Raw genomic sequence first — 13,032 nt, 5'->3', positions numbered from 1 at the left:
TCGGAATGCAGCGTGAACAGAATTAGAATATCAGGATAGGATGAAAGAACGATGGCTTGCTGCAGGAGACCCAGACGAAGGTGTTGGCTATCGCATGGATGGTAGGCGGACCTGAATCACAACACGAAGGCCTTTGCTGTTTTTTAACTCATATTTAATGAGCAAATCATCCCCACAGCATAAATCATAGGATCGTAGCTCACTTAAACATTAAACCAAAAATGCAAATAAACTCAAATTAGAAGCGCACACCATTTTACCAGTTTGTAACTTAAGAGTGGAAATCTTGACCCTTCTTAAATATCTTCACAATCAAAGTGTTTGTAAGTCACGTCATTACCCTTAATGGGCGGCACGGTGGTGCAGTGGGTAGCACTGTTGCCTCGCAGCAAGAAGGTACCTGGTTCGAATCCTATCTATGCAAAGTTTGGATGTTCTCTCCTTGTCCACGTGGTTTTGTTCCGGTTTCCCCCGACCTCCAAAAACATGCGATTTAGGTGAATTGATCACTCCAAATGGATGGATGATTGCCCTCAAGTCACACGCTCACTAAACAGGAAGTTCCATGTCGCTAAACATGAATCACATGATCATGATGGGTTCGAGGCAAATACAATCAAGAACTGTGAACATTTTGAACAAATTTAACTCATTGAGTGCCAGCCATTTTCAGCTCCAGTGCCCCAGTTTTTGTGCATTTTTCCCGATTTTCTAAGCCCCACATAATATTTTTTTGCTATGACTATTAACACACACTGAATCTATCAAACGAAAGATTAAATAGAATACAAAGTGTGTTCCTACCATCTTCCGCTCTGGAGTTATTGGCCGTTGAAGAGGCAGATTTCAATGTCAGGGTTGGCAGTGAGTGTTTGGGTTATAATAAACGTCTTTAAATGTGAATGGCACTCAAAGAGTTAATATCAACTGCTTACCAGCATTAAACATTGAAATCTCATGTGCTGTTGTTACAGATGCTACCACCACTCGTGCTAACGCAACTCCTGGTCACGTTGACAGGACAATGTTTTGGGGTTGAGACCATGTTGTAGGCAAAGATGCATCGCCAAGATCTATCTTATGTTTCCAGGAAGAACAGAAACTTGCACTAAGAGTCATTTTTGTACAAAATTCTGTCCAAATGAAAACGGAAAGTTTCTCAGAGGAAAATATTCACAATTTTATGTACCGTAGCTGTTTGGGATGTTGCAGCGTGCCAAGGAGAAGGATGACGCCAGTGAAGGGATTTATTTAGGAGTGGTCTTCTCATCATTTGAAAGTATTTATCAATCTTCATCTCAAAAAAGTGTGTAAAATCCTTTTGTCAGGAAGATGGATGAGGGAGTAGTCAACCAACCGGAATGTTGGAAGCCTCACAGTAATGAAAGAATGGTTGTTTTTAGCAGTTAATAAACTACTTCAGTCGTAATTGTCAAGGTTTTCTGCATTTTACTCTTTGTATGGGGAAACATAACAAGGAATTTCTCAGTGGAATGTCCTCAATGGAAAACTGTTTGATTTCATGTTCCTGTTTCTAATAAATTCTCATGCCCTGCTCTTAATCCGTCTGCTACCCGCCTTACTTTGCTGGATCTCTCTTTATTATTAGCTTCTTACCTTGTCTTCTTTTGTGCTCTTTCTTTGGCAGGCTTCATCGCAGCCGCTGAAATTTACAACATCTGACTCCTGTGACAGGATCAAGGATGAGTTTCAGTTCCTCCAAGCACAATACCACAGGTGCAAGCAGAAACACGGACACACAAACATGCACATAATTACAAAGTCTGCGCTTTGAGTCAAAGTAGTTCAGACGATGCCTGGGTTCTCCTCATTGGTCCAAACACGCTCGTTTCAGAAGTGCAACCCCGCGTCGGCCCTCTGGCCACCAATGTCGAAATCTTCTCCCTTCCAACGTTCACCGTCGCATCAACAAGCTGATACACACTGGTCCGTCCTTGTGCCATCATTTTGATTTTAGAGGTCAAAATTTTAATAATTTTCAACCAAAATTAATACGGCCATATCACCCAGGCGTCAAAAATGGTGCATTTTTATTTTGCACCAACTTTCTGAAACAAAAAAAAAACGTATCTTTCGAGCCAGAATGTATATCAGAATCCACTCGATATTCTCATGACCCCAAGCTTAAGTGAGGTATATCATATTAGAACTTTAGTTTCTCAGTATTTTATTTTAATTTGGAGGAGGTTGACGTTGGGTCCTCAGGCTTTTAAAAGTATTCATGATTAAAATACACAGAGGACGCAGTTTGCTGCTGAGACTGTTCCTTGTACATATTTGCAGGGTCCGGGGGTTTATTATCTTATGCTTAATTTAATCCTCACCGATTCTTTTCCTTTGTGCTGCTCTTAAATATTACTTTTATCAAAAGGTGCTACAATAAACAGAATTCTACCAACTTATGAAGGGAATCACGCAAACGCCACCCAGACTGACAGGAGCAGCTCTCACTAACAATAAGGCGCTGTATCTCAACACTGAGGCAAAGGCAAACTATAGAAATAAACTGCTTAGGAGCTGGAGAAGCTGCTATTCTGAGCCCAGGAATGGGTTCTGAAGAGTCTGATGTTTTACTGTTGGTTAAATGGCTCATTCATTTGACATGTTTCTATATCTGATCATTTCTGGTGGAAATCAGCATTTCCTTTAAACCCAAAAACAACAAAATAATTGAAATAAAATCCTCAGAAAGTAGTTTTCATTTCCTAAAGCTGTAAACTAAACCGCTCACAAGGTTCTTCGGGAAACTTTATTAGCGTTATTATTACTTTCAGAAGACTGTAGTTTGAACTTGGGACATCTCTGGAGTCAGATGAATGAAAGAAAGACGTCTTTGTTCCAACATCCCAACTCTACAACCACACTTCACACTGAGGAAACATTTTTATTCACTCGTACCTAAATCAATCTTGTTTATTCCAGTCCATTGATCTCCCTTTAATGCTTACATATCTCTGCTGTGACTGAGCCGTTTGATGGCAGATATTAAATAGGGGGACACCACAGGGTCCGCTTCTCAGCGAGGGATCCTCTTTGTGAAAGGGGATTCTTTGAAGCTCCCTTCCTTCCTGAGGAAGTTGGTTTGTTTCCTCTGCACGGGTTCTCCTAGAACCTGTTCGAGGCTTTCTTCTGTCAGGCTCAGAGACGGGCAGAAGCAAATTCTGTGCAAAATCCCAGCTTTGGTCTGATCGCTCTTGCTTCCAGAGGATTCTGAAATGACAATAACAGCCTGCATGTCTCTTCGCTCGCCTTTGGTTTCTGTAATTCCCACGACGGTGAGCAGCACTGTTTAACCCTCTTCAGAGAGCCAGGGCACAGTTGAAAGAATACGTTTCTTGTCTGAGCGAAGAGAACACGCATGCAGTGCCTATTGACTGGGGTGGGGGTGGGGGTTTGGGAGCCACAGACGAGGCTTTGTAGCGTTCTGCTGCTGTGCTGCGCTTGTCTGTTGCTAAAGCCTTTAAAAGGCAAATGTACCACAGGCGTTCCCCTGAGTATAGTAGCAAGCATTGTAGCTGTCGCTGTCTTCTTTCCATTCCCCTCCTTCTCCCCCCCTCTCCTTCGAACCCATCGTTCACATGCATAAATAGATCGGGGAATATATAAATCAAAATAAAGATGACGGCAGGAACGATTTAGAGTTGGAAGAATCGGCAATAAAACTCCATCAAAGTGTTGTTTGAGTGCAGCGGTGCAGGCCCGAGGGCTGCCGAGCACCAATCAGAGGTGGCACAAAGCCAATCCTAGGTAGGCTGGCAGCGGGAAGGCCTGTCGTCATGACAACCCACCACACAGCCTACGCATATACACATGGAGAGGAGAAAGGGTTTAATGTGGGAGAGAAGGGGAGCGTTTTGGATAAGTGGAGGCTGCTCATACACACAAGACTAGGTGACAAAATAAACCCTCCCATTAGCCCAACAAAGAAACATCCCCCATGACTGTGGAGCAGGTTGGGCATCTGTTGTCTCCCAAGTAACCTGGATCATGTTCGTTGTTTAATCACAAATATGTCCGTCCTTGGCCAAACACCTGCCTCCTGGCTGTGTTCGTCACGATGTACAAGTTCCGACCCAGATTGAATGTATTTGGAGTGTTTATTTAAGCAGACCTTACAGCCGCCGGGACATGTCCCGACGGTATCATTTAAAACACGTCCCACAGCAATATCAACTGATGTCATTACCACGGTTGCAAAAGTATGTGTATCCTGTATTACTGCACGCTGCAAAAAAAAAAAGTTCTACGCTTTCAGATAATTCTCTGATTGAGGCTTACATCATCAGAGGTTACATTATCAACAGCTCGCGGGACATCTGTGAGGATCACAGCGATAGGCTGCTGACATAAGGCTCTTACCATTTACGTCTGGAGAGAGTCTCTGTGCATCTAATAATGAGCATCGTGGGAGCTGATAGACCAATTCTGAGGCAGCGCTTCTGCTTCTGCTTAGACGTTTTATGCAAAACCTTTAAATTGGGTGGCTCAGTAATATAAACTCAAGTGGGACTTGTCTTACAGTATGCTCTAGCATCCATCAATAACAAAACACTCAAGCAGAACTGAAGCTGCGTCCAACTGACACTGCAGCTGCAGTAATTACGGAAGGGGAGCGATGCTGTGTGTGACGAGCTGACATCGGTGGCCATTCGTAACGGTTTTCAGCCTGCCCGTCAACACTAACGGCGGCGACCATTCAGCCGGAGCTCGTTGTAATCACGATGTCATTCCTGCAGACGGCTGAGGAGAACATCCCAGCATAAACGCGCATCATCAAACGCGTTTCATCCGAAATCTGAAACTGTCTGCGCCAATCTCCGTCTGATCAGAGTCTCCTCCAGTCCCTCCCACTGCATGGTGCCCTCCGAGACTGGCTGCTCCAATCAGAGTAGAATACTTTTCCCCTTCCCCCCCCCCCCCTCTGTCTTTTTCATTGGACGATCACAGTGACTTGTTGAGGCTTCCTCCTTTGTGCTGTCTCCTCGCGTGACATCAGCCGTGACATGATTGCAGCTAATGGCTGTCGCAGGGACGGGGATGCAGGAAATGCTCCAACTCTATATTTAGGCATTTGGCGCTGACTTCCTCTTCTTTGATATAGAGAGTAGGTATTTGGGTCAGCTGCGTCTCTGGAGTCCAGAGTAAGTTTGACCTCCTGCGACGTCTCGTCAAACGCCACAGCTGAAAAGAGAAACGATGACTCCAGTAATGCATGACGATGACGAAGGTGCTGATGATCGGTTTTTTCAGAAGGCGGCGATGGGGGTTGACGTGCTGATTAAAGTGATCACTGTGCCTTTGGTGAACGTAGAGGTAATGACGAAGGGGCAGGAGTCACCTGCGTCAGCGCTGTAGAAGGAAGTCCGTCCGACTGACTAACGTTCTGACTCGGTGCTCCGCTCCTCCGCCTCTCTCCTCTAGTCTGAAGCTGGAGTGTGACAAGCTGGCCAGTGAGAAGTCTGAGATGCAGCGTCATTATATTATGGTGAGTGAATCTATTTGTATTGCACCAAAATGATGACTTGCTAAATTAAATGTCAATTTTCTCCAGTACATTTGGCCAATGTGATCATTTCCTTCTAGTTGTTTCACACGGTGCTTGAACTGTTGACTGTGTCTATGAAAAATAAATGGCCTGCCGTTATATTTCACTGCAGTGCTAACTCTCTCTCTCTCTCTCGCCCTCCGTCCCTCCACCTGCCGTAAAAAGTTCATTAACTTTTGTCTTAAAGAGTAACTCTACAACAACAGACCACAGTTAGAAGAAATGAGACTCTGTATTTCTGTCTCCTCTCGCCCTTCATTTCCTTCCTTTCACCCTTTTCTCTCTCTCTCTCTCTCTCTCCCTTCCTCCACACATGCACATTCACACAAACACAGATGTACACACCCACTCGCTGCTCCACCTTGGGGCTAATCTCATTGTAGCTGGCCGTGGCTGTGTTAGCCGTCTGATGTTTTACCTCTAATTGATCCTCTGACTGGATTTAATCTCATCTAATCTGTGCCGCCACGCTGCTCTTTCCACCATCAGCCAGCTAACACACACACACACACACACACACACACACACACACACACCCATTGTCAGCCTGATAGGAGCCAGAGACACACAAACACACACATTGTGACTGAAATTCATAATTATGCAAAAAGATGGAATGAAAAACTATCATAAAATTCCGAAATGGCCATTTTAGGATGTGTTGTAAATCTTAACTCCACGGTTAGATCAATTTTCTTTTGTATTTATGGTTACTTTACAGCAGGTTATACTGTATTTGACTAAATATGTGGTAACCAACAGGCTGGTATGCTCGTCACAGAGGAATGAGAGTTCAATCTTTTTTTGTGTGTGTGTGAAAATGCCGGCCATGTTATGCCTTTTGGACTCTTTAAGAACGGGAGTCTGTGATATAAAATCCAAACACTTGCAAAGGCCAAATCTGCAAAGCGTTTGGAGTTCAGTGGGAAGTCCAGTTGTAGGATTTGGCCTGTTAAATGTTGCAGCAGCTCCTCATTATGCACGCTTTACAAGCCGCAGCTTTTTCATCCGCCTGCGCATGAATGTGTTCAGCATATTGCGGGGAATGGAAAGGAATGGCTGTAAGAGGAGATTCAAAGCAGCCCAGGCAGGCCATCACGTAGCCTGCAGAGGAGCTGTCATTACATTTTCAGGAGATGCACCTCAGGCATACCAATGGAGCAGATGGCTGCCACTTTCTGTGAACGTTGAACAAGCATTCGAAACGGATGAAAAATTGTGATCTGAGCGTTAAGGGTGGAGCGAACCGACGAGGCCAGATCATCGAAGACCTCGTGCTGGATTTAAAACGATGAATGGAAACTTTCCGAGTGAAGATGACACCATTGGCTTTCTTCTAAAAATGCACATCACAATCTCTCTTGCTCAAACACGCACAAAACAGCTGCACACAAAGGCTAAACGCACACAGACGCAACATGCACACACAAACCCACACTTTCAATTGCATTTCCACTCCCTCAGTAATGGGCCTAGCTTTGTATTCCCACAATAAGCCCCCACCCCAGCACACACACACACACACACACACACACACACACTCTCTCAATGCTTCTAATGACATATCAGGTTGCCCACTCCCCTGGCCAGCGGCAGCACCTCAATTTCCCCAGCGCTGTAATTACTTTAGGGAGCTTCCGCGTGGGCAGCTACAGGAAAAAAGAGTGTGTGTGTGTGTGTGTGTGTGTGCTTGTGCGTGCATACATGTTTTCACAAGTCGGTGTCAGTCAGAGCTCAAGCAGAACACAACAGTGTGTTCATGATGGTGCCAGAAGAGTGTGTGAGCGTATGTGCACGCACTTGTATGTGTGTGCATGTTTGAGATCTGTGTGTTGTTTGTTTTCCAGCAGCGGAGCAGGTCCCCCTGTAGACAGAGTGGGTGATTAACAGGGTTGATGCCTAGAGGGTGGCCCTCTCATTAACACCGAACACACACACACACACACACACACACACACACACACACACGCACACGCACACACACAGAGGATTGTTCTCCACGGTCTCTCTTTCTCTCAGTTCCTTTCCCTGTTGTCGTCCTCTGCATCCTCTGTGAATGCTTGCATGCAGGCATTCCTGCCCAGAACAGGTTTGGAGAATCCCGGTTGGAGGCGGTCATAAAGAAGCCTAAAATGTGTCACGACGGGCCAATCGTGATCTATGCTTTGAAGAGATATTGGTTTTGCTTTATTTTTGGATTGGACTTGAAGTAATAATTAGAATTCGGTTGAAAAAGTGTTAGCGTTGTGATGGTAAATCATTATAGGTATACACACACACACACACACGCCTCACGGGATGTTTGTGGAAGATTCTAAGAGTTTTTCTTCTTGTCATCCTCCCTATACAGTACTATGAGATGTCATACGGACTGAATATCGAGATGCACAAACAGGTGAGTCTACGTTTGATTATCCTATTTTTTTTTTTTTTAAAGCACAATCACCAATAACACCGATGATTATCTCTGACGACCAAAAATAAAAACAAAGGATTATCTTTGGGTTTGATTTTGGGACAGGTTGCATTCCACCTCAAGTGGAAAGCATGTTTATAAAAACTTTGCAGGCTTCAAGCATCAGTGTGTTTAAAAAGTGTCCTGGATTCGAACACCAGATTTGTAAACTGTAAAATGATTCCAACGTTGTTTGTGAGACTTGGCTCCGACAGTGATATACTATCGTTTTTAATACTTACCGTACTTACCGCTGCTACTGATTTGTCTGCCAGTTGTTTTGAACTGTTGTCTTTGATATGCTATAGCAAATAAATCCATTAAAAAGCTAAAGAAATTTCACAAAAGTTGTGAAAGTATTGAAAGCTTCAAAACGCACGACACTAAATTTGTTAACGTCATCTGACGTTCATCTATGATACAAATGTGACTAATTTATTTGAACTTTTCCCCACAATCACTGCAGACGGCATCATTTTAAACTGCATGTGAGGGTCATTTCCTGTCTGTCATCACGCGGTTGTTTCTTCGTAATGATTCGGGGGGGGGGGGGGTTCCATGGCCTTCCTCCATGGAAGCGTTCCACTGCCTAACATCATCCTTTCAAAAACAAAACAAACACAACTTCTGCTTCCTCTGAGCATCTAAACTCATCGTCTCACCGTGTTATTATGTTGATGCAGAATGTGGTGGGCCAATTCCATCCGTATCCCCCCGCCATGCACCTGCAGCCCACTGACTGTCGGATCTGAATTGCAGAGCTAATCTTTCCGTCATTTTGAGTGTTCGGGGACGTTTTACTGACGCACCTGAGGCTCTGTGTAAAATGCAAGCTCTGAAGGTTGTTTTTTCTCTGCTCCCAGATCGGTTTTAATTCACGCTGTACACCCTCTTCCATGTTGAAGGGAGGATCTGTGTAAGGAAGTGAATTTTATCTTGCCTAAGTCCTGGAAACGCCAGTTTTGACTGATCACAATTGCGATATTGATAAGGTATCAAATCCTGAGAAACGTTAAAGAATCTTTACAGTTCATCAGCAGACGATCAATTGAGCAGCCTCCACTAAATCCATTGCAGACAGTTTAGGTAAAAGCAGTCAACCACACACACCCGTCCGCACACACACACACACACACACACTGCACTGTGATTGACAACTCGCACCGACAGCCATGACGAGCATGCTTTGACAAATGGACACTCGCAGACAGAAGTAGCATCTCCCGTGATTGAAAGTCTTTCACACTCATGCAGCCACGCAAGACAAGGCGAGCACTGTGATGCATATGGGTATAGCGCACGCACACACACACACATGCAGGAGGAGAGCTCTGTGTGTGCAGAACGTCACACGCCATTCATTTTTTGACGGGCACAAAATGGTGTGTGTGTGTGTGTGTGTGTGCACGCTTGTGTGTGACATGTTCATCAGCAGTGTGCTTCTGCTCATGTCTGCTCCTGTTATCTGATGCTCTCTTTGTGCTCAGTGTGAGTCATGCAAAGAGTCGCTAGCTCTATTAGGGAGTTGAAATTGAAGGGGATCTGTGGAATTAAGTGAGAAGCATTCATGTCTAGGCCTATTGTGCACTGCCCCCCTCCCATCCCCAGCTTGTCCTCCTCCCTCTCCACCTCAGCCTCTATTTTACCTCTTTAATTCTCACTCGCACATTCAATTGCTCTCTCTTGATCACTCTGTCCTACTCGATTAAAAAAAAATGCCTCTCCATTCTGCACACTCTCTCTGCCGTCAACGTCTTGTCTCCTGTTTTTTCTGTTTTGTGGAATGAACTGGGAATATTCTGAAACAGATTCCTCTTTCTGATGTTGTTTGCGCCACATTCAGGCCGTGTACACGCGTAGCCAGGCTTAAAAAAAGAAAAAAAAACAATATCCTTCCGCCCTCCGCTTTGGGGAAAAAAAAACTCCATCCACACGTAACCGCATAAATGCGTTCATAAGCATTTCAAACCAATCGTCGGCGTAGGTCCCCAAACCCTATCCAATCAGAACCTTCCGTCACTTTTGCAAAACAGGAAAACATGGCGCAAGGCTCGTTCATGTGGACCGACAAGGAGGCGGGATTGCTCCTAAACGTGTTTTTGGAATATAAATGAATTTAATGGAGCTAAACTACAGTAGAGTAAATCAGAAAATATTTACACTCCAATATGCAAAGTAATGTATTGATGGTGCAGCGTAAATAATGTGAAACATATTTAAATCTCCTGGCCGCACGCAGCCTTTTCCAGGTCCTTAGTGTGTGTGCGCGTCGGCAGCATTTGAAAGGAGCAGCCTCGAATGTAAAAATTTAAAAAAAAAGACACAGAGGAAGAAAATAGAGCACGGAGGTGTTGGGAAAGAGGACGGCTTGTAGTTGGCATGGAGGATGTCCCGCAGAGACATTGTAGAGGGACTTTTCAGATTTGTCGGGCTGTGTGTGTGTGTGTGTGTGTGTAATGATGAGCGGATAGGAGAGGACCATTTGATGGGGAGTTGTGCTCTGCATGCTGAATGACTGTTAGCCCCCCCCCTCCTCATCACACCACAATTACTGCTGCTTTGCATGTCTCACACGGACTGGATGATTACCAGCCAAATGTGATAATAGTATCTGAAAAAGATTGGGAATGTGCATGAGGAAGAGGAGAAAATGATGCGTGTGTGCATCAGTGTGTGTGTGTGTGCAATTGGAGTGTAGAGGTATATGAAGGCATGCCACTGTGACAGCGAGCCAGCCCTCACCACACCAGGCTCCGAAGCAGATAAATTAATTTAGACTCCTGGGCTTTCCCAACCTCTGCGTCTCCAATCGAGCGATGGTGCAGCCAAACGAGGGCGATAACGATAGCGAGGCATCTTTCAGTCGGCTGCATTTCATACGAACACCAAGGAAATGCCTCAAACTGCTGTTTGAGGTGGGATTCCTGCTAGCTGTCGGATGGATGGACATCCTGGGACTAGAGCTCTGCAGTAACGAGTGTGTCCTCCCCTCCCCTCCTCAGGCCGAGATCGTGAAGAGATTGAACGGGATCTGTGCTCAGGTCCTCCCCTACCTGTCTCAGGAGGTGAGTTCACGCATGCACCGACGCAAAGACTTCACTAACCCCGTGACCCGGCGCCCTGGAATGAGATCATCCTCATTCCCCGCTCATTACCTCTCCACCTCCGTGACCCCTACCTCAGCATCGCTCTCTCCTCTTCTCTCCATTGTTCCTCTGCTGTCATTCGTCATCACTATCTCCCCTCGCTCCTCTCCACCTCCCGTTATTGCCCCCTCCCCCCCCCATGTTCTTGTGTCCACTCGGTCTTTCCTCCCAGCGATCCCTTTCCGGCCGCCTCCTCTGCTCCCCTCCTCCATCCCACTCTTTAATACATCTTTGTGTTTTTGTGTGTCAACGTAATGAATGGTTGCGTTATTCAGATGAGCTGTGTACTTATCTGCCCACCGGGGCGTTGACCCCCACCCATTTTGGGCAGCAGTGGCTCAGCGGGTGGGAACGTGTGACTGGAGAGGGGCCAGTTTTACCCTCAGAGCACTGCCGAGGTGCCCTTGAGCAAGACACCCCCCCCCCCCCCCTTATTGCTCCTGGTGCACCGATCATGGCGGCGCCTTCACCCTACACCCTCCCCGCATGCTCTGGGGCCCCCATGCATATATGCATGTGCGTGTGGTTGCTTCAAGGGGCCCTTGTACTCGGGTGAAAGTGGAATTTTGTTGTGTGTTTGAGTGTAAAGAGTGTTGTAGAATATAATGACAATAAAAGCTAATCTTAAAATCTCTGACGGCACACCAGCTAGCCATCCATTCACGTGTGTGTGTGTGTGTGTGTGTGTGCTGGAGGAATAGCTGAATGGCCAGCAGAGATGCACCACCAGGGAGGGTTGTCTGGTCCCTGTTGGGACTATTAATATTGATCGCCCCTTCACCCTCCCCTCCACTTGTTTTTGTCTCCCTCTCTTTCCTCTCCTCGTCTTCCTCCCACCCATCATCTCCAGCACCAGCAGCAGGTCCTGGCAGCCATAGAGAGAGCCAAGCAGGTCACCCCTCCAGAGATGAACTCCATCATAAGGGTATGAGCTTCCAACCCCCCCCCCCCCCCTAATTCCATCCATTTCTTTAATGCTGATTATTCAGCTAATTGCATGATAAAATGATTCGGACTGCTTCTCCTTACATTTTTCTTCTTCAGGTCTGATCGTTGCCGAGTTGTTAGTAAAAGACTTGTATATCAATGAATAAAAGAACAATGGAGGCTATTATCAGTATTGATTGGTGACTGTTATTATGGTCCATCGCGGCTTGAATGATTATGCAGCCCTCGGGGTTATATACATCAAACGCGAGCAGATTTTGTGGTTTGCGTTGCGTCTAAGTTCTGCCTGCTTCTCTCCATACAGCAGCAGCTCCAGGCTCACCAGCTGTCTCAGCTCCAAGGCCTGGCCCTGCCCATGACCCCCCTGCCGCTGGGCCTGAGCCAGCCCGCCCTCCCTGCCGTCACTACCTCCTCTGGTCTCTTCTCCCTCTCCTCCCTACTTGCCTCCCAAGCCCAGCTGGCCAAGGAGGAGAAAGCCTCACGTGATGGAGTCGACAGCCACCGTGAGGAAGACGGAGACAAGTCTGATTAAACGGTGTCCCCCATTCAGCCTCTGCTGTTATCCAGACCCAAATCTGAGCCCCTTGTGGCGTACAGCCTCTCCCCTGGTTTCATGGGCTTCAATCCATCAGCGCAGCTCCAGCTTGACCCTTAACCAGCTCCCATCGCCGGGAGAGATTTGGCACCTGCTCCTTGTCAAACTGATTATGATCGTTTCATATTTGCAGTACTCCGATTGTTTCGTTAGCTTCCATTTCTGCGTTTTCTTGTGTTTATTTCTGTTTCTGTTCATTCTTGCCTTCCTGTCACTCTACTTCTCATTCATATTTACTTTCTGGGCCCCTCCCCCCCCCCCTCCTGCCTCTGTTCTTAGCGTGTTGCTAAAGCAGGCTAAATGATAACACACTGGGCTCCTT

At 46.1% G+C, this 13,032-nt stretch overlaps 1 protein-coding gene across 1 annotated transcript; it reads left to right on the top strand.

Moving 5' to 3' along the window:
* Window positions 1–345: 345 nt before the first annotated feature.
* On the top strand, window positions 346–12,647 carry tle5 (TLE family member 5, transcriptional modulator). The gene is made up of 7 exons (XM_068743574.1): window positions 346–396; window positions 1,649–1,737; window positions 5,443–5,506; window positions 7,917–7,961; window positions 11,024–11,086; window positions 12,018–12,092; window positions 12,420–12,647. Exons 1-7 carry the CDS (start codon window positions 346–348, stop codon window positions 12,645–12,647), a joined length of 615 nt encoding a protein of 204 aa, XP_068599675.1.
* The last annotated feature ends 385 nt before the right edge of the window (window positions 12,648–13,032 follow it).

Source organism: Brachionichthys hirsutus, chromosome 9 (assembly GCF_040956055.1).
Source record: "Brachionichthys hirsutus isolate HB-005 chromosome 9, CSIRO-AGI_Bhir_v1, whole genome shotgun sequence".
Classification (NCBI taxonomy): domain Eukaryota; kingdom Metazoa; phylum Chordata; class Actinopteri; order Lophiiformes; family Brachionichthyidae; genus Brachionichthys; species Brachionichthys hirsutus.
The sequence above is the reverse complement of the archived record's forward strand: the minus strand, read 5'-3'. Positions and strand labels throughout refer to the sequence as shown.